This window comes from Bactrocera neohumeralis, chromosome 5, assembly GCF_024586455.1.
Source record: "Bactrocera neohumeralis isolate Rockhampton chromosome 5, APGP_CSIRO_Bneo_wtdbg2-racon-allhic-juicebox.fasta_v2, whole genome shotgun sequence".
Classification (NCBI taxonomy): Eukaryota; Metazoa; Arthropoda; class Insecta; order Diptera; family Tephritidae; genus Bactrocera; species Bactrocera neohumeralis.
The window spans coordinates 38,349,853-38,376,600 of record NC_065922.1 but is presented as its reverse complement, the minus strand read 5'-3'; the positions used below and the strand labels follow the sequence as shown (position 1 = coordinate 38,376,600).

Below are 26,748 nucleotides of genomic sequence, written 5' to 3'. Positions count from 1 at the left end.
ATTTTCGCGCGACGTGTTTCTGTGAGACGTGTAAGCCGAAAATGCAGCGTTCGTTAAAGCGGAAGTACTCGATTAAATTCTACGTGAAACTCTGCTGCAGTATTCTGTTATAATGCTAGAAAACACAAAACGTGTCAGTTAAAATAGTTCCATCTCACATCTTCGTAGATGCCAGTGAAAATGTATTTGCAGCCATAGGCTACTGCTAAACTACTTAAACCGATGACTAAAGGAATCCCTGATCTGTTAGAAAAGTGTGACAATCTACGGCCGAGGATGCTTTGAGCAAGGCATTCCCACGTTGATTTGTTTTTCTACTTCCCCAGTCGAAAGCCTAGGCATTGAAATCTCCCGCTATTTGATTCCGCATATTCGTTTGGACATCTCTAACTAAATCGTCAAGAATGAAATGAAACATTTTGAAGAGGTATCAACGTATAGTAAATCTAAGCAATTACCAAATTTATTCGGAATTAGATTTATTTGGTTCAGACGCAACTACGTAATTTGTTTGAGAAATTTGTTAAACTATGACTAACTGCAAAGCTTTCCACGAAGTACACAGTAAATTAAAATCGCTCAAACAAATTAGGGGTATTCGCTTGCTCTTGCAAAACCCTTGTACGGTGCAAGAATTGCAAATATTCTGACCAAAACACATGTATATTTGCGTGCAATGTTACGCAAAAATTTAATTGCAACCCTGTTTTAGCTGTCATTTTACATAAAGACATATTACGTCGTTAAATTTTTGAGGAAGGTAAGTTTTAAATAGATTTTATAATTTCTATTTAAATTATAAAGATTTGTTACAGTTTTTTTTGTTAAAAATGTATGCAGAAGGTGTGCCAATTCACAATAATTTGAATTATTTGCCGGGGATATAGCATTGCATATATTGATTTATTTAGGATGTAGTATGTATATAACTTAGGGTCAAATAACTAGAACAACTATCGTCACAAAAACGTTTAAGGTTTTATTATAATTGTATATTAAATATACATTTCCACAGGAAAAGTGTGTCTGTTACAGTTCCTTTATTTAAAATTCTTTTTTCGGAAAAACGAATTATTGTGATCAGGTAATCTCTTTGACAGTAGTTGATAATTTGTTTCCTTTAAACCTTTACAATGGTCTAAACGACTTGTAACAAATTGTTAATTATAAGATAGGGGCATTGGTGAAAGTGTGAACAATCACTAAAAAGATTGATTAATAAGAGAGGTGGCAGCTCCTTGTTTTGTTTTTCTTTATTGTCTACGGTTTTTGGATTGGATAGTATTTGTAATAATAATTAGGGAATCCAAGTAAAAGTGCTGAATTTTATGGTCCTGCTATTGTGTTTTCATAATAATGATATGTAATGGTGAATTACTAAGATTGGGCAGTAAAATTGTTAAAAAACTATAACCATGAAAGTTGATACAAGTAAAATGAAAAAGAGTTCGTCGGAGCTTACGCCAGAATGCAGATTGCTCATAGATCAATTAACTAAATGTCGCAGTAAAGTTGATATTTCCCGGTTTCTTGAAACAGTGACAGTTTGGACATATGGAAAGTGTGAACTATACCACTGGACTCATATTTTGGATCGTTTTGACAAAATTTTAGAGGAAGGTGCAAGGCAGGTGGATGATAATGAGTTCATGTTATATTGCGATCTAAAATTTTCCAAAGAGGTATTTATTATAAACACTTATGTATTACAGAATAATGAATTCTGTTTGATTTATTCCATATTGACCAATATAATATTGTTTTTGTGTATAAAATCTTTGTTTTCTTGATAATTAAAAATTGCAGGCGAAATAGTTAAAACTATTTTCGTGTCTAGTTATAGTATTTTATCCATTTCATCAATATCATAGAAAGTTATTTAGAAATGAACTATTAATGTTATTAGTTACATCAATGCTTTGTAGTTCCTTTTGTGGAGCAGTGCGATATATATGTGATTACTGTTTTAGTTCACTGTTTGTTTAATTTCGGAATAACATCTATGTTTAATTAATTTTATACCTCATCGCAGCTACAGAAATGTGTATTCTATGTTTTCACGCATTGTTGTTCCAGCGCCAGAAAGCATTCTTAAAGTAATTTATATATGTTTACATAGTTTTCAAGATATTTCTATTTAAAGTTAAAAACTTAAAAGGTATTGCTTGCTATTTCAATAAGTATTACACACTTTGCACACATTTTTTTAAAATAAATATACATATATTTAATTACACTGTATACATTGAAATGTATATATGAAAAATATAAATTAAATGTGTTTGTTTTTTAAATAAATCCTTAACTAAGTCGACGACATAAAACAATACGCCGGGCAGACATCGGATTTCAGACAAACACTGACCACCACTCACAGTGGAGCCCTAAACACCTTCACCGTGACTATCAAATCACCACCCATTGCAGACGACAAGCTCGAATTGACACGAGTATCGAAAGTGGCACTTGTGCAGATTCATGTTGGATACGGTAGCAAGTTAAACTCGTACTTATCCAGAGTTAACTCAACATATCAAATATATAGTATGTCCAGAATGCAATGAATGTCTGCATGACCAGCTACCCCTAAAACATCTGACACCCCTCTCCCTTTTTTCCTACTCCGTCGAAAGAGCACGTTTCTGGGTTTACCGTTGAGTGGCCTCGTTGAGGACTTATCTTAACCTTACCACCCTAATGGGAACTAGATAAGCGTTACAACAACAAGATCTGATTTAGTTATGCATCTATGTGAATGCTATAAGATATACACTGGACAAAATAATAGACAGTTTCGGTACTCTTTCATTTCGAAAATTAAAACTGCTTTGACTGTGCAGTCGATCAGCAGGTGCTCCGGGGTTTCAGGCTCCAAGTCGCAGAACCGGCAGTTAGCGCAAGAGGATTGGCCCATGTTGTACAGATGCCTATTCAATTTGCAGTGGCCGGTATACCATGCGACCAGTAGCCTGCCTACTCCTTCTTCCTTGCGGAGTGGCTCCTTTATGGTATGTGGACCTACCCCAATAAAGGGTTCGCGCACCATTATCTTTGGCATTCCTGCCTGTCAAACGATTCTGCACAATGAATGACGAAGCCCCCACCAGAGTTATGGGCACCTTTAATAGCTCGCCGGATATTACCGATCCGGATATTACCATTGCTAATGGTGGTCTGATAAATAGCATAACCTGGCGACCAATGGTAACTCTCGCATCAGACCATCTGCATATAATTATCTCGATCCAGAAATCTCCCGATTTTGTTTCTGTGGACAATCGTACCTTCGTTAACTTTAACAAAGCTAACTGGGTCGGCTTCACAGAATTTACTAAGAGCACCTTCAACGCTTTACCCATTCCTATGGACGTATCCGTTGCCGAACGTCAATTCCGCAATGTGATCACAGCAGCTACCGCTCGCTTCATCCCGTCTGGAAGAATAGCGGGACTCCGCCCCAATTTCCCAGCCGAAGCAGCCGTTTTAGGTAATCCCGGGGATCCACGTATAAGGGATACCAATTTGGAGATTCGGGGATTGGTAAACTATCATAAGCGGACGAAATGGATAGAGCACCTGAAGTCCTGCAACCTCTCCACCGGTGTGAGTAAGCTTTGGGCTACAGTCAAGGCTTTATCTAACCCGAAGACTTGACGACCGAGTTGAAGTTCAATTCAACAGCCATGCCTCTTCGGACCCGAAGAAGTGCGCGAGCTATTTTAGCCGGCAATTTACACTGCACCCTTCGGTAGACAAAACCAAGCGATGTGTTAACCGACGGCTGCGCAAAATGCGACTGCGCGACATTTACTTTCACCGATGAGGAGGTTCAGAATGTGATCAACATATCGAAATCTTCTAAATCCATTGGCCCTGATAGGATCAACATGCTTATGCTAAAGCATCTAGGCTCGACGGGAGTAAGCTATCTTACCAAGGTCCTCTACTTGTTGCTGACCCCTCTTCAAATACCCGATGTGTGGAAAGTCGGAAGAGAGGTCCCACTACTGAAACCTGGGAAACTCGCCAACAAAGGGGAGTCCTATCGTCCGATAACTCTCCTCTCCCCAGTAGTGAAGACACTTAAGGCCTTGGTACCCCCGACCTTCACTTACCATCTGAGCCTAGCCAGCCACCAGCATGGATTCCGAAAAGTGCACAGCACCACCACAGCACTTAGCGTCATAAACGCTCAGATAGTTCGTGGCCTCAACTAGAAACCACCCTGCGAGAGAACGATCCTCGTAGCGTTGGACTTGTCAAAAGCTTTTGACACAGTCAACCACACAACGCTATTGCAGGACATGGAGAAAACCACGCTTCCTCCAGGGTTAAAGAGGTGGACCATTAACTACCTGAACGGTCGTCAATCATCCGTACTATTTCGAGGTGAAACATCCAAACTGAGAAGAATTAAACAGGGGGTTCCGCAGAGTGGTGTCCTCTCCCCGCTACTTTTTTAACTTCTACATCTCGAAACTCCCACAGCCACCAGAGGGAGTTTCCTACTTTTTTCGTTTCCTCACTCAGACATATCCAATATATGTTCTGCATGCAATGAGTCTCCGCATGACACTGGTCACCTCATTGCATGCCCTGCCAACCCAAACCCGTTTCCCTTTGGTCCGACCCCGACGAAACAGCACGTTTCTTGGGCCTCCCGTTAGATGACGTCGACGACAACATGGATAACCCTTACCATCCCAACGGGGATTGATACTCCGTTAAAAAAACAACATCGAAACCAGTCAACTACCTAAATATTCAAGTTTCAGAGTTGTTAAAATTTGGCGATTTTTACAAATTTTGTATTGTTAATTGATTTAAGGGCGTACTTAGTGTGAAGGTAAAAAAAGAAAGTTTTCTTATTTCGATAGGTTATAATTTTAAAAATTGTTTTTTGATTACAGCCTTCCATAGTAGATAACTCTGTTCAATCTCCCCATTAGTTTCTCTTTAAACGCGTTTTTTTTCTCAAAACTATATTTTCCAAATTTTCTTGATTTTTTACTTGGTAACTCGGAGAAGTGATGCGATCATTCTTTTTTTGTTGTTTTTTGATCTGATCAAAAATCCAATTTTGGCGGACCCAAATCGACCAAAATTGTGGGTAAAATTCAACATTATTTTATAAAATATCGTTATTTTATCAATGTTTTTGGACAGTAGTTACGGACAATGTCTTCTGGTAAACAATGATGTTTTCTAGTTTTAGAATCATTCCAGCAGTAAAGAACCTCTTTTTAGCGCGTCGGAGATTGCGTGTAACTCAAAAATATTAAATATTTTTAATCCAAAAATTTACAATGTGTCCTTAAAATATGTGTGGGTACAGTGAAATTCTGCAATATGAACAGCACTTATAACCGGACACCTCTCATAACCGGAAAAATTTCATGAACATGTTTTCATTCATATTTTCATATAAAACCAATCCATATATGATTATTTTAAAAAATTTTGTGTTTGTATTAAGTGGAGAAGAATTTATTTAGTATTTAAGAAATATATTATATATAAATATAAAACATATTTTAGTATTAAAAATTTGTAGACTCACATTTCTTTAATAAACGATATCACTTTTATAAATGGTTTCAGGATGTTCGTCTGTTACTTCTGGTTTTGAATTTTACTACTTTATTGATTGAACACTCGTTTTCAAGACATCTTTATAATTCGGTAGAACATTTGACCCAATTGCTGTCTTCTCAGAATATGGATATTGTATTGGCAGTTCTGAATTTGCTGTACATGTTCTCTAAAAGAAGTAATTTCATACCGCGGTTATCACTGGAAAAGAAGGATATGCTTTTGACGAAACTTTATAATATTGCTGAGGTACAATTCCTTATTTTTTTTAGATCTCATACTTCACTCAAATTTATTTACAGCGCTGGGGAGACCCAAATTATGGTTTGGCTTTAATTGATTGTTGCATTAGAAAACCTAAACTGGAGTTTTTATATCAACTTTCAATTGAATACTCAGATGAAAACGGTCAAGTAGTTTTACTGGAGATACCTGATATGGTGAATACATGCAAGGGCTTACCCATCTCAGAAGTGGTGAAAGCGATCTGTGGTCATATGAAAAACCCATCGGAGACAGTTAAGGTAAGTGGAAATTATTGGTTATTTCGATGTCTGTACAAAAATTAATATCCTATGCAGGTACATATATTAGCTTGGATTATATTATAACAGAGAATGGCACTGCGACATGTTATCTATTGTGGTCTTTCCTCTTATTATATCACTTCATTTAGCCAAGTTGTATTAAGTAGACTCTCTGAATGCAGATATTTCGACTGAAACATAATTGATTTTGATAGTTAAAGAAAATATTAACCTAGATTTTTTTGCTCTCGCAACTTGTTGCAGATAAAGTTATGTTTAGGATGTCGATAAGAGTTGAATTCCCAATGTATGTGCCTTCGTCCGTCCATGCAGGGGAAAACTTTACTTAATTAAGTAAAATTTGAGATCATTTGATGAAAACTATCGGGTGATTTTTTAAGAGCTTGATAACTTTTTTTTTAAAAAAAACGCATAAAATTTGCAAAATCTCATCGGTTCTTTATTTGAAACGTTAGATTGGTTCATGACATTTACTTTTTGAAGATAATTTCATTTAAATGTTGACTCATGTGGTTTCAACAAGATGGCGCTACATGCCACACAGCTCGCGATTCTATGGCCATTTTGAGGGAAAACTTCGGAGAACAATTCATCTCAAGAAATGGACCCGTAAGTTGGCCACCAAGATCATGCGATTTAACGCCTTTAGACTATTTTTTGTGGGGCTACGTCAAGTCTAAAGTCTACAGAAATAAGCCAGCAACTATTCCAGCTTTGGAAGACAACATTTCCGAAGAAATTCGGGCTATTCCGGCCGAAATGCTCGAAAAAGTTGCCCAAAATTGGACTTTCCGAATGGACCACCTAAGACGCAGCCGCGGTCAACATTTAAATGAAATTATCTTCAAAAAGTAAATGTCATGAACCAATCTAACGTTTCAAATAAAGAACCGATGAGATTTTGCAAATTTTATGCGAAAGTTATCAAGCTCTTAAAAAATCACCCGATAGAAGGCATTTGTGATTTGAAATATTGTTGAGGAGTGGGTGACCAGTAATACTTTTAATGCATGTACTTATCTCACAAAACACTAAAGCTCCATATATGTATCAACCAAATTTACGATATTACTTTAGCATATCTTCATACAATATGAAATGGATGAAATCGGATAATAATTTCTATCACCCCTACATAACTGCTATGTGACAAATTACACGCTAAAAAAGTTCAGTTATACTGTTTTATTTATTTATTTATTGTTATACTTGTTTAAGTATAGAGACATATTATTTCGGGTCCTTCAAATTGATTGCATCTTAGAATCATCGCTTTTTCCGTACATTTAAAAAAAAAAAGAAAAATTAATAGCCGGTTATACAAAAAAGCGCAGATAAATGTGTGTTTTTGTTTTATATTCATGAAATTCATGTGATTGATTGTGGAGGAGTAGAATACCTAAAATAATTATATTAATCTAACAGTTGTTTGTGAGGTCTCGAAGCAATGTTTGAATAGTGGAATATACTCGAGTTGTTTTTTAAGTTGACACTTTATTTTTTATTAATATTAAGAAATAAAAATTGTTTATATAAAGACTGTTATATATTATAGTAAATAATACATACAACAAAATCAAAAAAATGATCGAAATAAGTATAAAAAATAAAGTAAAATCAGAACAAAAAACTGAAGTAGCAAAAATCCTATACTTGTAGATGCGAATTGCACATAGGATTCGTCTTGTATCTGGTTTTAAAGATCAAAAGTTACGACTCCAGTTTGTTCAAGCTCGTCTTCAAGCAATATCGGTACTGATTTACTCTAATGCTTTACAAGACAATGTTGAGAGAATTCTATATTCCGGCTTTGGTGAAGAACTGTGCGAATTAATAGATAAAGAGGATGTATACTTAGTTGAAATTCGTGCTGCCGTTCTAAGAACATTAACGTCTATGTTGCACTTCGACCGAAATCCTAATGTACCAAGGTTTGTATCTTTCTTTCGTTACTTATTATTATAATAATTTAAGGATGTTTTTATTTTAGACCAGGTTCTAGGCTGGCAAAAATAATACAATATACAGGAGCAGAACGTCAAGGAGGCATTTTACCACTTTTAGTCCGCGATTGTATAATAAGCTTGACGAACGAAGGAATTTGCGAAAAATATCCACTGGTTCTGGCCACCTCATTGTTTAGTCTACTTTATCATTTAGCCAGTTATGAAGCAGGTGGTCATGCTTTAGTGAAAAGTGGTATGATGAAATCTTTGCTACAAGTAATTAATTGGCCCGGAGTCGATTTAGAACACATAACCTTTGTTACACGAGCTGTTCGGGTCATTGATTTAATTACCAATATCGACATCAGCAAATTTCATCAATGTAATGGCCTTAATATATTTATTGACCGCATGGAAAAAGAAATTAATTGCTGCAGAGATGCTTTAGATAATTTGGAAATAAAAGTGGAATTTATAGACGATATGGAGCAAATTTCAAATGGTAATAGTTGGTATTGTAGTGTATAGTATAGCAACATTTTTTTTTCATCCGTCATAAAACTTCATTGAAAATTTAATAAATAGAACATGCCATTTCTTTAATCACGATTTTTTGATGTTTTTTTATCTTCAGATCAAGGAAATGGGGATAATGCACCACCAGAAACGTTCGAAGATAATGAAGCTTATGTTGGAAGGAGTGAACTTCAACGAGACACCCGAAAGTATAGTAGAGTCTTGAATGAAAAGTCGGCGTCACAATCACCGGTAACTGAGCAAGACGGCAAAAAAATGGCATGTGTTACTCAAAGAGCAGCCTTATTGAAATCTATGCTTAACTTTCTGAAAAAATCGATTCAAGACCATGCTCATTTTAATGGTATGCGAAATATAATGGAAAGTTCCTTGCCAAAATCTTTACAGCACATAATATCAAATGCTGAGTATTACGGGCCGTCATTATTTTTGTTAGCTACAGATGTTGTTACGGTTTACGTTTTCAATGAACCATCTTTATTGTCATCTTTACAAGAAACGGGTCTCACAAATATAATCCTTCGTTCGTTGCTACAAAAAGAAGTACCAGCCACAAGGGAAATATTGGGTTCTTTACCGAATATATTTTCAGCCCTTTGCCTAAATGAACGTGGCCTAATGGAATTCATGTCTTATGATCCATTTGATAAATTCCTGAGGGTATTGTTGTCGCCAGATTATTTAGTAGCTATGCGAAGGCGCCGGTCGTCAGACCCATTAGGTGACACTTCTACGAATTTAGGTAATGCCATGGATGACCTCATGAAGCATCATCCCTATTTACGTACAGATGCAATAGAAGCCATCGTACGATTACTTCATGATTTAGTTCGATTTGGATCTGATGCGAAATATGTTTGCTGGAGAGCGCATAAGGATAATAGCTCTTCTATTGCCAATACGATCAACCCAACTAACCAACAAACTCCTAGTAATGAGAACAACCTGGAATTAAGGTGCAATGAGAATGATAGCAGTGGGGAAGACGATGAAGATGATGATGAAATGTCTTCTGCGTCACAGCAACAGCAACACCGGCAAAATAGAAATATAGAACAACAAGTGCAAATCCGATTAAATCATGAACGTGAAGCTATTCCTTTAATCGACTACATATTAAATGTTATGAAATTTATTGATGCGATATTCAGCAATAGCTCAAATGGGGATCATTGTAGAGAGTTCGTAATGCATGGCGGTTTACAACCACTACTACGTTTGCTGTCACTGCCAAACTTACCAATTGATTCACCTGTATCTACAACAGCACAAGCAGTTGCCAATGTGTGTAAATCTATTTTGAATTTAGCACATGAGACGACAGTAATAGATATAGCACTCGAAGAATTATCAAAAATAACAAACAATTTGCAACCGCTTATATCGAATTTTAATTTTCCCGGAGAAAGTATACTTTTGCGTGAGTTAATGGCATGTCCCAAATTAGATGATGGCTTTTCCACAGCTGATTACACACCTCTCTTACACAATATGAGCTCAGTTCATGGATATGTGGTTCTTCTAGTTCATTTATGTCGTAACGCTTCGAGTGAAATGCGGCTAACTCTACTAAGTCGTTGGGGTAACAATTCGGGTACTGGCTTACAACTCTTGCAAAGTTTAGTCCGTCTTTATATATCTTTGGTGTGGGAGAGTACCATTTTGTTAAGCCTGTGCTCCGATGAAATAAATGAAACTGGATTATATGACACAGCTATTCCCGAGCCAACAGTGGGTGCTGACAAGGACGATTTGGCAATGAAGAAATTGAGTTCCATTAAGTTTAAAATAAAAGCGGATGATCAGCTGCGTTATATAAAGTCATTGTTGGCAGCTTCTTCTCGGCTAGGACGTGCATTAGCCGAACTTTTTGGAACCTTAGTAAAACTTTCCGTTGGTACACCTCAAGCTCGGCAACGGCGGAACAATGACTATTCATCAAATACTGTAAACAGTAAGATTCCAACAGCGGACGCTAAAGAAATTGCTCGGGTTCTGAGCTCAATTCTAGTAAATGGCTTCAGCCATGAAAATAACGTAACAAAACCTGCACCAAAGTTAAAACTTACATTTCTTATATGTTCTGTGGGATTTACTGGTCCAATGCTTTTTGATGACAAACGAAGCTGTTTCCACTTAATGATCTCTCAATTTTGTGAAGAAAATGGCTTAGGGGCATTTTTTGATATGTTCTATTGGGCTTTATCTCTAGATAATAGTTCGAATACTTTTGGATTTGAGAATTGTTTGTTATTAAATAATATTTTACAAAATATGCCGAGTGATACCAACGAATACCCTGCAGGCACCGGAGAATTTATAGATGCCTGGCTACAGTTGCTTGAAAAAATGGTAAATCCCAGAGGAATACTTGATTCACCTTATGCTTTGTCGACAAAAGGTAGTCATAGTTCAGATACTATTGACTTCGAACCAATATTTTACTTAATCCAAATGCATCAACTTGCTATGCATGTTGTGAGGCGCATTTGGAAACGTAAACCTATTCCTAATTATGGAGTATCTATAACGGAAACTATTATGGCTATATTGAAGCATATTATAAAATCACACAATATGATATCCAACCGTTATAAAGCACGTTTAGATGAGATTCAAAATGCGGATAAACTACTTAAACAACGGAAGAAAACTGAAAAGTCTTCAGAAGAAGGATTTTTAAATGCTAACCATTTCAAAGTATTGACCGACATGGGATTTGGCCCACAACACGTTATGGATGCCCTAAGGAATACGCGTTCACTTGAACAAGCAACAGAGTTCCTGTTGAATCATCCAGAAGCAACAACTACTGAAATTCAAAATACTCAAAGTATTTCAAATCAACTTAACTCTCAACAAGGTGGCACCGACATGGACATTGACACAGATTCGGCATCAACTTCAGGTTTCAACCGAACAAGTGATACGAAAGGAAATTTGAAGTTTAAACAATATGGAGGTTTTCATAATGTTCAAATTGTACCAAATGAAATATTTAATCAGTTTTGCAATGATGTATTTGAAAGAGTATTTGCATTTATGGAATATTTGCCAGAAACTGTTAATACTGGTACAGAGCTTTTATCTGCGCTATACCGACAGAATAATCAACAAAATAAACGAGAATTCATTATGAATCTTGTAAATGGTGTAACCGAATGTATGGAACAAATAACTAACGTTATAAAAAACGAAAAAATTACGAATACATCTGAATTGGAAAATATTTTCTTTGGGGAAATATCGACAAAACTTTTAATACGCCTTAAAGTCTCAACAATACTGTTAGATGAAAATTATAGTGATATTAGGAAGGAGTTTTGTGCTATAGTCTCCCATGAAAAATTTATGCATATTATAGTCAATCTACTCTATGAGACTGAAGCTTTATTGAATGAACAAACATTAATAGGTGTTAAGCCCCAAGCTCCTCAATGGTTGCAGAACTTCATAGAATTCGTTGACGCAATTGATAACGTTTGCATAATATTGCAACGTAGGGAAAATATGCGAGCCGTATGCACAGATAAATGGAGGTGGTATGATGTTTCGACGGGCAAATGGAACTCATATACAGAAACGAATAATAATTTACTTAAAAATGCTTTTGCAATGGGTGAAAAGTCTCAAGTGATTCACATAGGACGTCAGCGATATACTGTTAATTTTAATTATATGACTCAAGTGAGCGAAGCTTCAGGAAGCCATCGCTCAGTGTTACCAGACTTGAAAATATCGGAAGCTATAAGCTCACTCAAAAATGGAAATACCAATATCAAAACAGATAGTATTCTTACTCGCAGTGTAAGATCAAAACCTGGCGGTGAAGGTGTAATTTATAAAGATGAACTGATTTGTCTTCGTTCATTAACCGGTTTATCGCAGGCTAAAAAAGATTGTGATAATGAGGAAAACATTGTTCAGACCAATGAAAAGGATTCGCCACAAACATGCGCGACGCAATTACAAGAATGTACTCCATTAGGACAAAAGAAAATGAAGGTTAAAAACACCACAAAATCAACCACAAAAAAAGGAACATCTGGGTTTTCCAAACATAACAAAAAGATTATTCTCCATGAAGAAAAGGTTGGATTATCCCGCGAAAATTGTGTTGATATCATTGCCTGTCTTGTTCACTTATTAAGACCTGAATTTTTGGTAGATTTCGAAACAAAGATTTCCATTATGAAACTTTGTGCTCGCTTAACTAAAGATTATGAGAATGCAAAGGCCTTCTATAAAAATGGTGGAATATCACTATTACTTAAGATGCGTCAAGCATGTGGAATGATGGAGTTTCCCACTTATGCTATCGTTATAATACGACATGTTCTCGAAGCTCCCTCAATTTTACAAGATTCCATTGAAAGAATTTTGACTATACGTTCTTCGCCAACTGTGCCAGTTGGACATCGCGATCTGGTATATTTTCTGACGCAAGTATCATCTGCGGTAGCAAGACATCCGAAGATATTTCTTTTGGCGGCAAAACAGTCGTTACAAGCTGATAATGCTTTGAGTTCGAATTTTCCTATAGATGATTCAAGATTCCTTATAAAGAGTCAAACTCAAAATAAACCCAGTGACACCATCACTAACAATGTTTTGAAAATTGATGAAGCCTCAGAAGAAACAGTAAAAGATATATTGAGAGCAATAATTCAACCTTGTGAACATTATGGCGGATTGTCCACAACAGATGATTGTGATGATAGTAACACAAGGATGGGGGAGACTTCACATATTCAATTAGATAATTCTCAACCTAAAATATCTTCGGCTAAAAAACATGCAGAAAATATTGATGTAAATCCTTGCTGCTGCAGTTGGCATATACCATCTACAAGTCATACGCACCAAAAGCCAATATTACCGCGTTCGACTTTATTAAAAATATTAGCAGACGCAGTTAGATCCTATCAGTGTCTAGTGCCGAAAATTATTATCGAATACATATATACGCCGTCCGACAGCCCACTAATTAAAAAACCACAGACATGCATCTCATTTATTCTAGATCACTTTTTACCAATAACTAAGCGCCAACAAGATCCAGAAGTGAGTATGATGTCAAGAGTTCTACTTTCTTCTTTGTCAGATTGCGTTAGTCAGCCAACAGTTCAATCGAAATTGGTTGAAGAACTTCATGAAGCGATTGTTCGAACACTAACTGAACCTAGCTACACAGAAAAACATGTTCGTTTGCAAGTTCTTATTGGTTTGATTCCCATAATGATTGAAAGTCCAATGCTGTCGAGTAAAGTGCATTTACAACGTAATAATATGTATAGAATTTTGCTGAAGCAAGGAATAATGACTGATTTGGCAAAATTAGCGCAATATAAAGATTTGTCTAATTCTAACACTCTAACTACAGTACATTCAACTTTACGTCCAATGGAAATTTTGTTGCGACTTACTATTACACCTGGTACTCTATCTTCCAGAAAAATATTTTTTGGTACTCCACCAAATGGCAACAATGCTGTTATGAATCGCCGTTTATATCCAAGGATAACATCACGTATCTCTAATGAAAACTCTGGATCTGTAGGTAGTGAACATGTGCTTCGTGATATTATTCGGAACGTTTTATCTGATCGTAGACAGGCGTTCGATTTTATTTTGAATGGCGAAGATATATTCTTAGATTCAGAAGAACCAACCAACTCCATGTCCACCAGTAATGAAGACACTGCAGAAAATGTACGAGAATCACAACTTTTAGCTTCAACAAATTTGCGACCTCAAATTAATTTTGATCAACTATGGGATGATCTATTGCAAAATGGACATGTAGCATTTTTAGGCAGAAGTTCTGATTCTAATAATGGCCCTGCAGATGGAAATAGAATGGACACAAGAAATAGCCGATCAGATGGCAATCAAGGTGCAAATACAGAAAATGGAGGAAATGGTGGTAGTGATGGCGCATCAACTTCATCTGAACTTGTTGCAACTGTTGTAGATAACTCCACTAATCTGGGGGATGTTAGTACAAGTGAATCTGAATCAGACTCAAACGCTTCTACAGAAAATGAACGAAATGACGATGATGAGGATGATGACGAAGATGAGGATGGTAATGAAGAAGACGTTGAAGATCATAGCGAAACAGATGCCGATGAAGAGACCCGCCAGTTTATTGAAGTTTTCGATCATATTTATGAGCCCGAATCTTCTGAAACCGCGTCAAATGATGCCGATGATGAGGCTTCAGAAGTAAGTGGTAGGAGCGGCGAACAAGTGGTCAACGGATCTGACGCTGATGATGAAGTTTCAGAAGTTAGCGCAAGAATTAGTGAGCAAGTAACTAGTGCTGACAGTAATCTTAATACCGAAAATAGAATGATGAATTCCCCCGAAATTCGGGGAGCTCGTTTGGAAAATCAAAATGATATTTTGTTATTATCCGATCAGGATAACGTACAACCGTCCTCAAATGTGGTTAGTAATATGGTTGACCAATCTTTTGCCGATAATAATCTGACCAATGCAGAAGAAAGCTCAGTGAGAACAAATCCTTCATCTGTTTGGGTAGCACCGAGGCTCGGTCCAACTAGGGCAGATTTAAATTTTGTTACAAATACTGAATTAGAAAGTGCTTCAACCACCAATCATGAGCGAAGTCAAAATAATACCAGCACAGTATACGTTGGATCAACAAATAGCCAAACTACACCAATAGGAAGTTTGATTCAAAGGCGTGAATCTACTAGACGTTTAATTTTGCTCGATCAACAGTATTGCACTTTAATGCCATCATTTAATAATCCGACCGAAGAAGGGCAACTTGATATATTTAATCAAGATAGTTTACATTGGTGGCTCGAGGAAGCTAAGCATTTGGACTTGGAGTCACAAACAGATGCTTGTTTATATATTGCCCATCTTCTAATTCCGTTCTTAATAAGAGCATTCAAAGACAATCAAAAAACCAAATCTATGGATCAACCAATATCCACTACCACTTACAATTCTCCTAATCGCCGCAGTGCTATACCTGTATTCATTCAACAGACAACTAATTTAAATAGTGGATCTGAAAATACCTCGTCGGCTAATGAAAATATAACAGAAAGAAATGAAAGTACTGCTTTATCTACTGATATACAGGAACAGCAGGATCAAATATCAAATGATGGTGCCGGTGAAGTGGAATATTCGAGTGAAGAAGAAAACCCAACAATACTGGTAACGAATGAGGGTGAAACTCTTGAGAATGTTGAAGATGATTTCGAGGATGAACAGGATGAAAGTAGTTCAAATACTAACCCAACAAATTTGGGAGAAGAAATTAACACGGCTTTTGAAATACCACCTGGCTTTGAAATGCGCACAGTGTTGGAGCCATCAAATAGCGAAAACGTGGATAATATAATGACTCAAGCATCACAACATTTTACAACGAATAGGCCAGAAGATGTAGCAACTGAAAATATTGAAGAAGAAGATATTAGGCTAGTGAGTGCCGTAAATCAAGAACTTTCTGTGCCAGCGATTCAAGACCATCGGTCGGATGATATTGAAGCTGTTTCAGAGGCTGCACCTTCTGGAATGAATGCTGAAGTTCGAGCTGCATTGGGAGATCTACAAGTTCCGGAGGGTGTGGATCCATCATTTTTAGCTGCATTGCCCGCTGAAATGCGTGAGGAAGTTATAAATGAGCATTTAAGAATGCAACGCATACGCCAACGAGCACAACAAAATGCAATTCAAGTCGCACATGATTCTTTAATAGAAGTTAATCCAGAATTTTTGGCTGCGTTACCACCAAATATTCAGACTGAGGTTTTAATGCAACAGAGAATTGAACAACAACGCCAGGCTGCTTCGGCAGCCAATCCCGATGATCCCGTTGATACTGCGGCGTTTTTCCAAAATTTACCTGAGTCATTACGTCGAGCAATTCTTACTGATATGGAAGAATCACAAATTGCAAGTTTGCCTCCAGATTTGGCTGCTGAAGCTCAATATCTGCGGCGCGATTGGGAGAGTCGAAACGGTCCAAATATAGATACGCCACATGTACTTCGACGGTTTCCATCCTCTTTACAAAATCTAACCGATGACTCGCGATGGCATTCGAACTATGATACAATATGGTATGAAGCAGACCGCACTCAGCAATCTCAGCATCACCAGCATACAACAATTGTACATCAGCATCAGCAACAAATTCATGGCAAGCCTATAGCACTGCTCTTCATGGAGGATGATAATAATTTGCTTGATCCAGATTGTTTAGCAACAATTCTTCTATTTTTATTTACAGAAGACACTAAAATTAATTACACTCGTTTTCATCGCGTTATACGTAATTTGTGCTATCATGCTCCGACGAGATCCTGGATTATACAGTCTTTAATAAGCATTATACAAAAAACCAATGAAGACAAAACGAACGAATCAGATGGACTAATTGTTAAACCCAACTGGCTTAAACTGCGCATAGATGCAGCTTTTGGTTACAAATCGAATGTTTTCATTATTAATGAAATAACACAGAAAAATATTGAGAGCAATTCAACTACAAAATATAATATTAGCATAAATCCACAAGCAGCTCAAATGGTTGTTAAAAACTGCTTAGATTTACTTTTTGTTTTAGCAAGGCATTTTCCACGCAGTTTTGTTCCATTTAAACACGAACAAAAGAGAAAAACTGATCCAGCTACTGAATCGAAAGAAAATAACAGAAATATGAATATATCTACTGGAAATACTTCAGAAGCGAACCGGGAGGCTCTCATAATAGAATCAAATATGCAGCGCAATAGTGCTTTGAACATTACTAAACCAACTCATAAGGTTTCAGATTTGAAATTAGATGAAGGCCCATCAACATCAAAAGCCGCAGCAAATCGTGGACACAAAAATAATGCATATGGGGTGAAAAGCAAGCAACTTAAAAAGACTACATATAACACAAACACCAAACAATTTTGGGATGTTCTTTTAAAAATCGATTTGCTTACACCACAAAGACTTACGAATATGCAAGATTTTCCACTTACTTCTTATCCTCGGTGGGAGTGGGAGGAGCCGAGTGTCGAATTTCAATCATTTAATGACACTCCATTCTCGAAGTTACTTGAAATGTTACCTTACAAAGTTATTTGCCGATCTCCCCAACTTACAGATATGCTTGTTAAATTATTAGCTAGTCTTAGTGGGGAACTACCCAAAGAGAGTGATTTGGACGACAGCAAGTTAGGTAATAAACCTTCTGATATGGAAGAAAAGGGTCAAAGTAATGCAACTAATGTTGAGTTAAAACATAGAGATGAATCATCTATTGACGCTGAAACTAAGTTATACACTACCGGTTATCGTGCAAAAAGTAAACTGTATTCAAAAAATTTTTCACAACTGCAGTTAGTTACTGAAGTACTAACTCATCAATGCGGCACCGTCGATGGGCTTGATAATATTTCAAAACTAATTGTTAATTTGAGCCAATGTTCTCACGCTTCTAATGCAATATTTTTGGAGTATTTATCCTCAGCAGTATTTGGATTGGCAAAAGAAGTTCGTTTAGCCATACAAAATTTACTCGATGAAATTCGCTCCTACAAAGTTCAAAATAAGGTCGATAATGAAACAAAATGTGAAACAGCAATTCAAAATAAAGTTGTACTGGAGGGAATAATGCAAGACCGGTTTACATCAGAAAACGTAATTATTTCGGCACCGAGCAATTTTAAGCCTTCATGTGAATTGCAACTACCGTCTATCAAAAAATTGCTTTCACCTTCTTCAGCTCAATTGTATTTTTTGAAAACTCTTAAGATATTCATACAAGTTCGTGAGATTTTCTACTCGGAAGATCCTGTAGGTATGAATCCAGCGAATAAAAAGCCGACTCTAAGTCAGATAATATCTCTGCAAGATCTTTGGAACACACTAAGTGAATGTTTAGTAGCTTTAGAAGAGTCAAAAGACGAGTATGCAGTTCTTGTATTGCAACCCACTGTGGAAGCATTTTTCCTAATACATGCCACTAACAAAAAAAGTGAGAAAAAAAACATTTCCAACCTTGAAACCCAAAATTCTACCTTGGAAGTAATAGAAGAAGCAAATACCAACCAGGCTGTTTCAGCTTCCGACAGCACTGATAAAACAGGTTCGTAAAATTTATTTTGTTATATATTAATTTTATGTAAATATTCATAATTAGATAATGATGATGATATGTAATCCACAGCTTTTATAAGTTTTTACCAACACTTTAATTTCACATCATATGTTTTAAATCAGCACACAAATCAATCGTGCAAAATCGTATTGTTGTGCATCATGCAGTTATCCGAAAAGGGAAACTAAAAATTTGTTCGGTTCACCTCAAGTATTTATAATATCAGATATATTAGATATCTATACAGTCAAAAATCAAATTAAAAACATTTAATAAAATATTTTTGTTTCCTTAATAAAACTACGACAGTAATTGCTCTAGAGATTCTAATATTTAATTTTCTAAATAGTTTTTTTTGATTCCACTTAATATATATTTTTTCATGTAGAAATACTATTTAACTTTCTCCAATTTATTTATTTTTAGATTCAACAGACATACAAGATTCAATTGGTTCGTTCGAGTTCTTAGACAATATACGAAAGTCTTGCATACGCACAAATTCATTGGAAGTTCAGCAACGACTAGACAAGGAGAATTTTTTGCTTTTTGCAGAAAAACATCGAACTGTGCTAAATCAAATTCTTCGTCAATCTCCGATTCATTTATCGGATGGACCTTTTGCTGTTTTAGTCGATCATACACGTATACTTGATTTTGATGTGAAAAGGAAATTTTTTCAAACTGAGCTTGAACGCATCGATGAAGGTGTACGCCGCGAAGAGAACACCGTTAGCGTACGTCGAGTTACAGTATTTGAAGATTCATTCCGAGTATTATATCGTTTAGGACCAGAAGAATGGAAAAATCGTTTTTACATAGTTTTCGAAGGTTGGTAATTTATTAAAACTTACTTCTATGACTGAAGTACGAAAGCAGGGGTATTGTTTATTTCATCGATACATGGGTTGTAAATTGCTTGTATTTAATTTTCGAAAGTGCTAATTGAAACGATCTTCACTTAATTATATTTCGCTTTTGTTAATATTTACTCTGTTGCCATTCTTATTATTCATTAATATTTTAAAATACAGCATACATACATAGAATCGAATGTAAAATTGTGTTCGACTTAAATGTATATCAGTTGTAATTAATAGTTTGGTACATAAAACAAATATTATTAGTCACGCAACCCTAATAAATTTAATATATTTTTATGTATTTCATAGATGAAGAAGGTCAGGATGCTGGTGGTCTTCTAAGGGAATGGTACGTTATAATTTCAAGAGAAATCTTCAACCCCATGTATGCTTTATTTTGTGTTTCGCCGGGAGACAGAGTTACTTATATGATAAATCCGTCGAGTCATGCTAATCCAAACCATTTGAGTTACTTCAAGTTTGTCGGACGTGTAATAGGTACTATTTTTTTTTGCAAATTTTATTAGAATGAATTGTAATAAATAAATTCTATTTATTGTAGCAAAGGCAATACATGATAATAAGTTACTAGAGTGCTACTTTACTCGATCATTTTATAAACATATCCTCGGAAAACAAGTGAAATATACTGACATGGAGTCGCAAGATTATGAATTTTATAAGGGCTTGGATTATCTTATGAAGAATGATATTTCAACTTTGGGCTATGAACTTACATTTTCTACAGAGATACAAGAGTTTGGTGTTACCCAAGTCCGGGATCTTATTCCAAATGGACGTAATATCGCTGTGACTGAAGAAAACAAATTCGATTACGTCCAGTTAGTTTGTCAATTAAAAATGAGTGGTTCGATTCGTCAACAGTATGTTTGAGATATATTAAAAGCATTTAAGTTAAAAACCAATAATATTTTGCTTTCCACTTTCACTACAACTTACAGGTTAGATGCCTTTCTAGAAGGTTTTTACGACATTATACCAAAACATCTAATTTCAATATTTAACGAACAAGAACTTGAATTACTGATATCTGGATTACCTGACATTGATATTGAGGACCTTAGAGCAAACACAGAATACCACAAGTATACATCCAAATCTTTACAGGTAAAAATAAATTTTGTCAGATTAAATTATTCATCTTATAAAATATTATTATTTTTTTAACGATTGACTTCTCTTCTTACAGATACAATGGTTTTGGAGAGCTTTACGCAGTTTCGACCAAGCTGATCGAGCTAAATTTTTACAGTTCGTTACTGGTACATCAAAAGTTCCTCTCCAAGGATTCGGATCCCTAGAGGGAATGAATGGTATTCAAAGGTTCCAAATACATCGCGATGACCGATCGACGGATAGATTACCGTGTGCACATACTTGGTAAGAACACTTTATATTTAATATGTTAATATGGCTTAGTTATCCTTTTTGTCATGATTGTCTTATTCGTATACAACAACCATACAAAGATGTGTATGATATAAAAAACATATAATTTAAGACCTTAAAGAGTTATGAGTTTGTAGCCACCAACAATTTGAATTCGGCCCGAGACAATTTATACCAGGGTTTTCATTTACTACTGTGACGTGTCTTCCATCTATCACAACATGATCAATCTGGTTGGTGGCTTTCCTTGGTCACATCGTCCTTCCCATCCGTCGGGGCGTGGGCACAAATCAGCGATATGTTGAAGAACTTCGCTTTGATGCGGATAGTGGCTGGACGTTCATCCACCGGGGTGAATGTCAGTAGGTATGCAGGGACGGTGTCTCTCTCCCACAGCGAATCCCATACGAATTTACGGTACCACAAGGACCCATTCGCCTCAGTCCTTATCCCGTCCCTCACATTTCTTGGACGGCGGTGATGTCAGCCTTTACTCTAACGAGGACATCAACCAGCTGGGCTGGTACCTTACCAATTAAGGGACCGGACATTCCAGGTACATGCCCTCAAATCGTAATCCTTAATACGTTTGCAGGGGTCGTCGTCAAAAGGGGGGTCACTTAACCGAGACCGTTGTTCCTTTTCATTGGTGGGGTTTTTTACGTGGCGGGTCCCAAACCCAGCACACAACCCTGGGGAGGGGATGTTTCGCCTTCTCACTTTAATTCGCCTTCATGTTTTTTGGCTACCCAGGGTGTACTTGGTCTAAGACCGGAAGTCGTGAGCTGCTTGAGCCATAAGTAAAGGAATCGTTATTGACCACTCCCAAGTGAGTGGCGGTTAGAAAACTTTCCTCACTTGCGTGAATTTCTACACATTGGGTCCTATCCCAGGCAATTTATTCGACCTCTTAGAATCTGTAATCAATTATTATACACCCTATAGGATGTAGAAATGTCAAAATCGAAAAACTGATATTTGTCAGTCGCTTACACTCTCGATCATGAAAAAGGCCGTTTTGGCATTGTAATGTTTACATGATATCTTTTAATAAAGATTAATCAAATTAAGCCCTGTCGAGCTAATACTACTTTTTAAGTTCAATCCAAGTTATGCCTTTAAATAAAAGAAAAAAACAAATTTTTAAGCAACGAACGGGTTTTAATACTTGTATTTAATATAGTATTGATAAGCATTTTGTGGCATAGAATTGCGTGCTGTTTAATTTCTCACAAGTTCTCAATACGGTTGAGAGCAGGACTATTTCCGGGCCATTAAAGAGACTCAATCCCCAAAATATCTTTCACAGTTCAACTGTTTAGTTTTATTTGGTGAGCATGAGCTGAAGCTCTCCACCCATTTCTGGAGCTGTTTTAAAACAGTCCCTCAAAGATATTCGCATTACATAACGTCTTACTTTGACGTCCGCTTCCTGGCTGGCGGAGAACACTGTCAGTTCTTACATATTTTTGTTGCTTTTTAAACTTAATAATGTCTATTTTCTGCTTTACCATCGTTTTCACTTTAAATAGACTTATTTCACCAATTACTCGAAACAAAAATTCAATTCAATTAAATTTTTGCGACCCTAACAAATATTAAAAAATGGAAACTTTTTGACTACTTTACATTAATTTTATTCTACTAAACATAACTGTTTTAAATTCTAATTAATCTTGTGTTGCATTTTACGATTTCTGTCAAAAATTTTAGCAAAGCTTCCAAATATTTTGAAGAGTGCTTCCCAAAAATGTCAACTCAGGGTTGTTATCTGCGTTTTCTAGTACAATGGCTTCAACGGCCTTCCGCAAACTGAAACAATGGTAAACCGTATAAACTGGATGAAACTTTGTGTGAAGGCATTGCTCCTAACATGCTTTCTATTGATATTGAATATGGATTTTTATGATGAAAATACACTAGAACAGTTCTCTTATATATGTATATAGCCATTCATCATAATTAGGTTAGAACAATAACTTTAAAGTATTTAACTATTAACTTAGTTTCAATGATTAGAGCTGTAACCATGCTTTATGAAAGATTTTGCAGAACATGGTTTGCGTCGCACGTTCGGTGTATGATTCCAAAACGAGATGTCCACCGATCCCGACTTTCACAAGAAAATTTTGTTCAGCGATGAAGCTCAGGGTAAAAAATGGGTACGTCAATAAAAAAAATGGAATGCTGATAAACCATAAGCCATTGTTGATACGCCATCATCGCCATACATCCTCGAAAAGTCACTTTTTGTCTATATTTCTTCAAAAATGAAATATTACAGTCAATGGGGAACGCTATATAGCCTTTATTTATTAATTTATCAGGCGCTGACGTTGACGCAAAGAAAGAGAATATTCGGCCCATTATTGCGGTTTATTTCTTTTTGACAACTACATGTTTAAAAACAATCTTTACATATTGCAGAATCGCACATCCAAATATGTTACTTTTTTCCCAATTAATATAATTCTCAATTTCATAATGTAAGAACAATTTCATAATGTCTTCTTCCCTGTGTTTGTTGACGGCGAGCTTTGCTGTAAGACAAGACAATGGAGACATATTGACCATCTATCATAATATGATCGATATAGTTTTGAACTTTGCTATCCGGAGACAGTCAAGTAGCTTGATAAATTTTCTTGGAGAGGTTTCGCCATGGAGGCTGAATTTTCCAACTGTTGTACCAAAGATGTCTTCCAAAAGCGAAGCGAGAAAAGTCTTTTGTACTTTTGAGCACATGCACATCGATTCCATTGCCCGGCGTCAATATCGTGCAATGATTGTCGACCGCTCATGTAGTTCATAGTCCACCTCTTCAAGGGCAGTGGTCGGCATTTCTTAGTACAATTCCTATCGTTCAGTCGAGATAGCGACGAAATGATATCACGCATGGTCATGCCGCTGAAGCAAATATGCTCTGCCCGAAATTTAAAGACAATAAAATGAATGTATTTATGGTTCAACATACAGTTAAACTTTCTTAACTTGAACCACCATAATCGACAAAAAAGTTTAAGTTAGAGAGGCTTCGAGATATTAAAGTTTTCATTATAGCATACAATTTTTTAAAAAGCTGTAAAAATAGATGTATACACAGTTTTATTTATTTACTTCGCATATAGTGCCTATGTACATAAAACATGTATTTTTGGCTGAACAAATACTTTTTGCTTGTTTGTTTTAGTGAAACGATAAACTAATCTCTTTAGTGCTTTGTATTGACCGTTACATTATTTTTGGATTGCTGTTGAATAATTTCTTCTTCAGGATCCTCTTTGTTTTCCATAGCGCTAGAAGCCATAATCGTTCGGTCGGTTGAAATATTCAGTTCTATAATATTATCTGTTATAAATCCGACTAAGCAAACCTCATTGTCCACCTCATTATAATCTGTAATACTAACATTTGAAGGAATAAATACACGTAGCTACTTCTATATGAGCAACTGTTTACAAAGTGGGACTTCCCCGAAAAGTGCGACTAAGAGAATCATGTGCCAATTTAAAAGTTCGATTTATGGAAGTAAATTTGTATAAAATTTTACTTCTATTGCCTATTCAAGAGTTAGAGTTATGGAGAACTTCAAGCTAAAGAAGTTTGATGCAAGGAAATTTGTATGAAATTTGACTTCTAAACGCTATTGCCAATTCAAGAGTTCGAGTTATGCAGAACTTCAATTTATAGAATTTCGAGTTATGGAAGCTCAACTGAAATTCTTTTAATCGTAATAACGAAACGAATAAAGAAGCATGGGTTTACTTTTTTCACAAAAAAATAAAAAATATTTTCAAAATGTAAGGTTACATAACTCTCAGTGGGTATTTTCATTTTTGTGCTTAAACAGACGCTAAAGGGAAATTAATGATATACTTAACCGTCATTTATTTACTCCAAGCTGATATGATCCGTATTTATTTGTTCGGTGGAAATATAATTCTGAGTTGCAACTCTTGACCTCTACACACGTTTTTGGCGTAAGATTAAATACCTTCAGAGCACTATTAATGCAAAGTTGTATTCTGATAACTTTATTTACATATGTTTGATTATACTGTAAAGTAAAACAACCAGATGGAATGGTTTTTGCAAAATGATAGATAACACTTTCGCGAACGATCAAGGTCTACAATTTGTTGATACTCTTCCGCTTTTACTCCAAAAAGGTTAATATTGTATTAATTAGAACATAAAACATTCTCCAATTGTTTAAAGTTAATTATTCGAGTATTAAGGCACATGGTAGTCTTTTAATGCTTTTTAAAGTTCAAAAATGCTTTATCCTTGGTTGTTAATTCGGTTTGCTTAAAAGTCACGGGTTTTGAAAAATATTAAAAAAAATCTCCAATAAAAGGTTTAATGCAACAACTTCTATCACAGGGGTTTAATATCTCATTTTATCTTTATTAGAATATTCACTAATAACATACGTTCGTGTCTGAATTTCTTTGTCAGCCACTATAAAAATATTATATAAATAAACTGCTTAGCAGTTTCTAAAAATAAATTAACTAAAAGCAAAAATTAAAAAATTAAATACAAATTTTTCGGTATATGACCAATCTTTATAGACGTTTATTAAACTTATAAAGAAACTTTTTTTAAGAAGTGATATCCATATTTTTAGGAAGTATACGTTTTTTACATGGAAGACTTCTATAATTAATTTTTATAATCTGACTTAATACTATTTTGTTTTTTTTTTCAGCTTTAACCAGTTGGATTTGCCTATGTACAAGTCATATGAAAAATTACGAAGCAGCCTGCTTAAAGCCATTCATGAGTGCTCGGAGGGATTTGGCTTTGCATAAATATAAATGAAACTTAACAAAATTAAATAAATATTTTAAAATAACTATCACATTTTGTCAAGGAGGTCGCAAATTAGGTAAATGGTGTATTGACTTATATTTGTGTACCCTTCATACATATTATGATTCCAAATAAAAATCAGATTAGGTGTTTATAAAATTGGCCGGCAAAGCGTTATTTGCTTTGTTTTATTATTGAATTCTAATGAACGTCATTGTTTCCATTTCTTTATGTTTTATCTCACGATTTTTGTCACAAATTTAAATAATGCTGCCAAATGGTTCGAAGTAGTATAGTAGTAGTAGTGATTTTAAAAAGTTTAAACTCGGGTTGCCGTCAGCAGCTTTTCATAAAGCAAAATCGCAAATTTTTTTTAAATAATAAGGGGAAATATAAAAAGATACACCAAATAAAATCCGTAGAGCGGACTGATGAATAATTAAGCTACTAATTCCCACTATTTTGACTATAAAATTGCATTCAAATCCAAAAAAAAATCATTTGCTGACATATGCAAAAAGGTTTTCGTGAAGCTGAATATTTAAAACGCTTAAAATTATAAAACTATCCTGTAACAACAAACGTAAAGTATTCGCATGGAATGCCATGACTTGAAAGCATTTCCGTGAATATGAATATGGCTAACCGTAAGAGAGTAAACATTAACTGATGCCATAAACGCCGTCTGGAGGGATGTATTCTTAAATTATCAAATGATGATGAGATGATGTATGATTCAGTGATATGGTGGTCTTGAGCCTTCATCTGTATATCGTCACCTAAAATGCAAAATAACATAACAACATTTTCGGAAATTTACAGTGGCATCAATGAAACACGAAATAAAATGGAACATAAGTTAAACAAAATTTTAATATTAGTTAAAACTGGTT

General features: G+C 35.6%; 1 protein-coding gene across 1 annotated transcript; it reads left to right on the top strand.

The window, feature by feature from the left end:
* The first annotated feature begins 1,235 nt into the window (after positions 1 to 1,235).
* LOC126760709 (E3 ubiquitin-protein ligase HUWE1) lies at positions 1,236 to 26,032 on the top strand. Its single transcript, XM_050476550.1, has 12 exons — positions 1,236 to 1,682; positions 5,602 to 5,841; positions 5,895 to 6,116; positions 7,800 to 8,071; positions 8,131 to 8,588; positions 8,721 to 18,755; positions 19,194 to 19,598; positions 19,940 to 20,128; positions 20,193 to 20,514; positions 20,593 to 20,758; positions 20,841 to 21,031; positions 25,752 to 26,032. Exons 1-12 carry the CDS (start codon positions 1,416 to 1,418, stop codon positions 25,852 to 25,854), a joined length of 12,870 nt encoding a protein of 4,289 aa, XP_050332507.1. The 5' UTR covers positions 1,236 to 1,415; the 3' UTR covers positions 25,855 to 26,032.
* Positions 26,033 to 26,748: the final 716 nt, after the last annotated feature.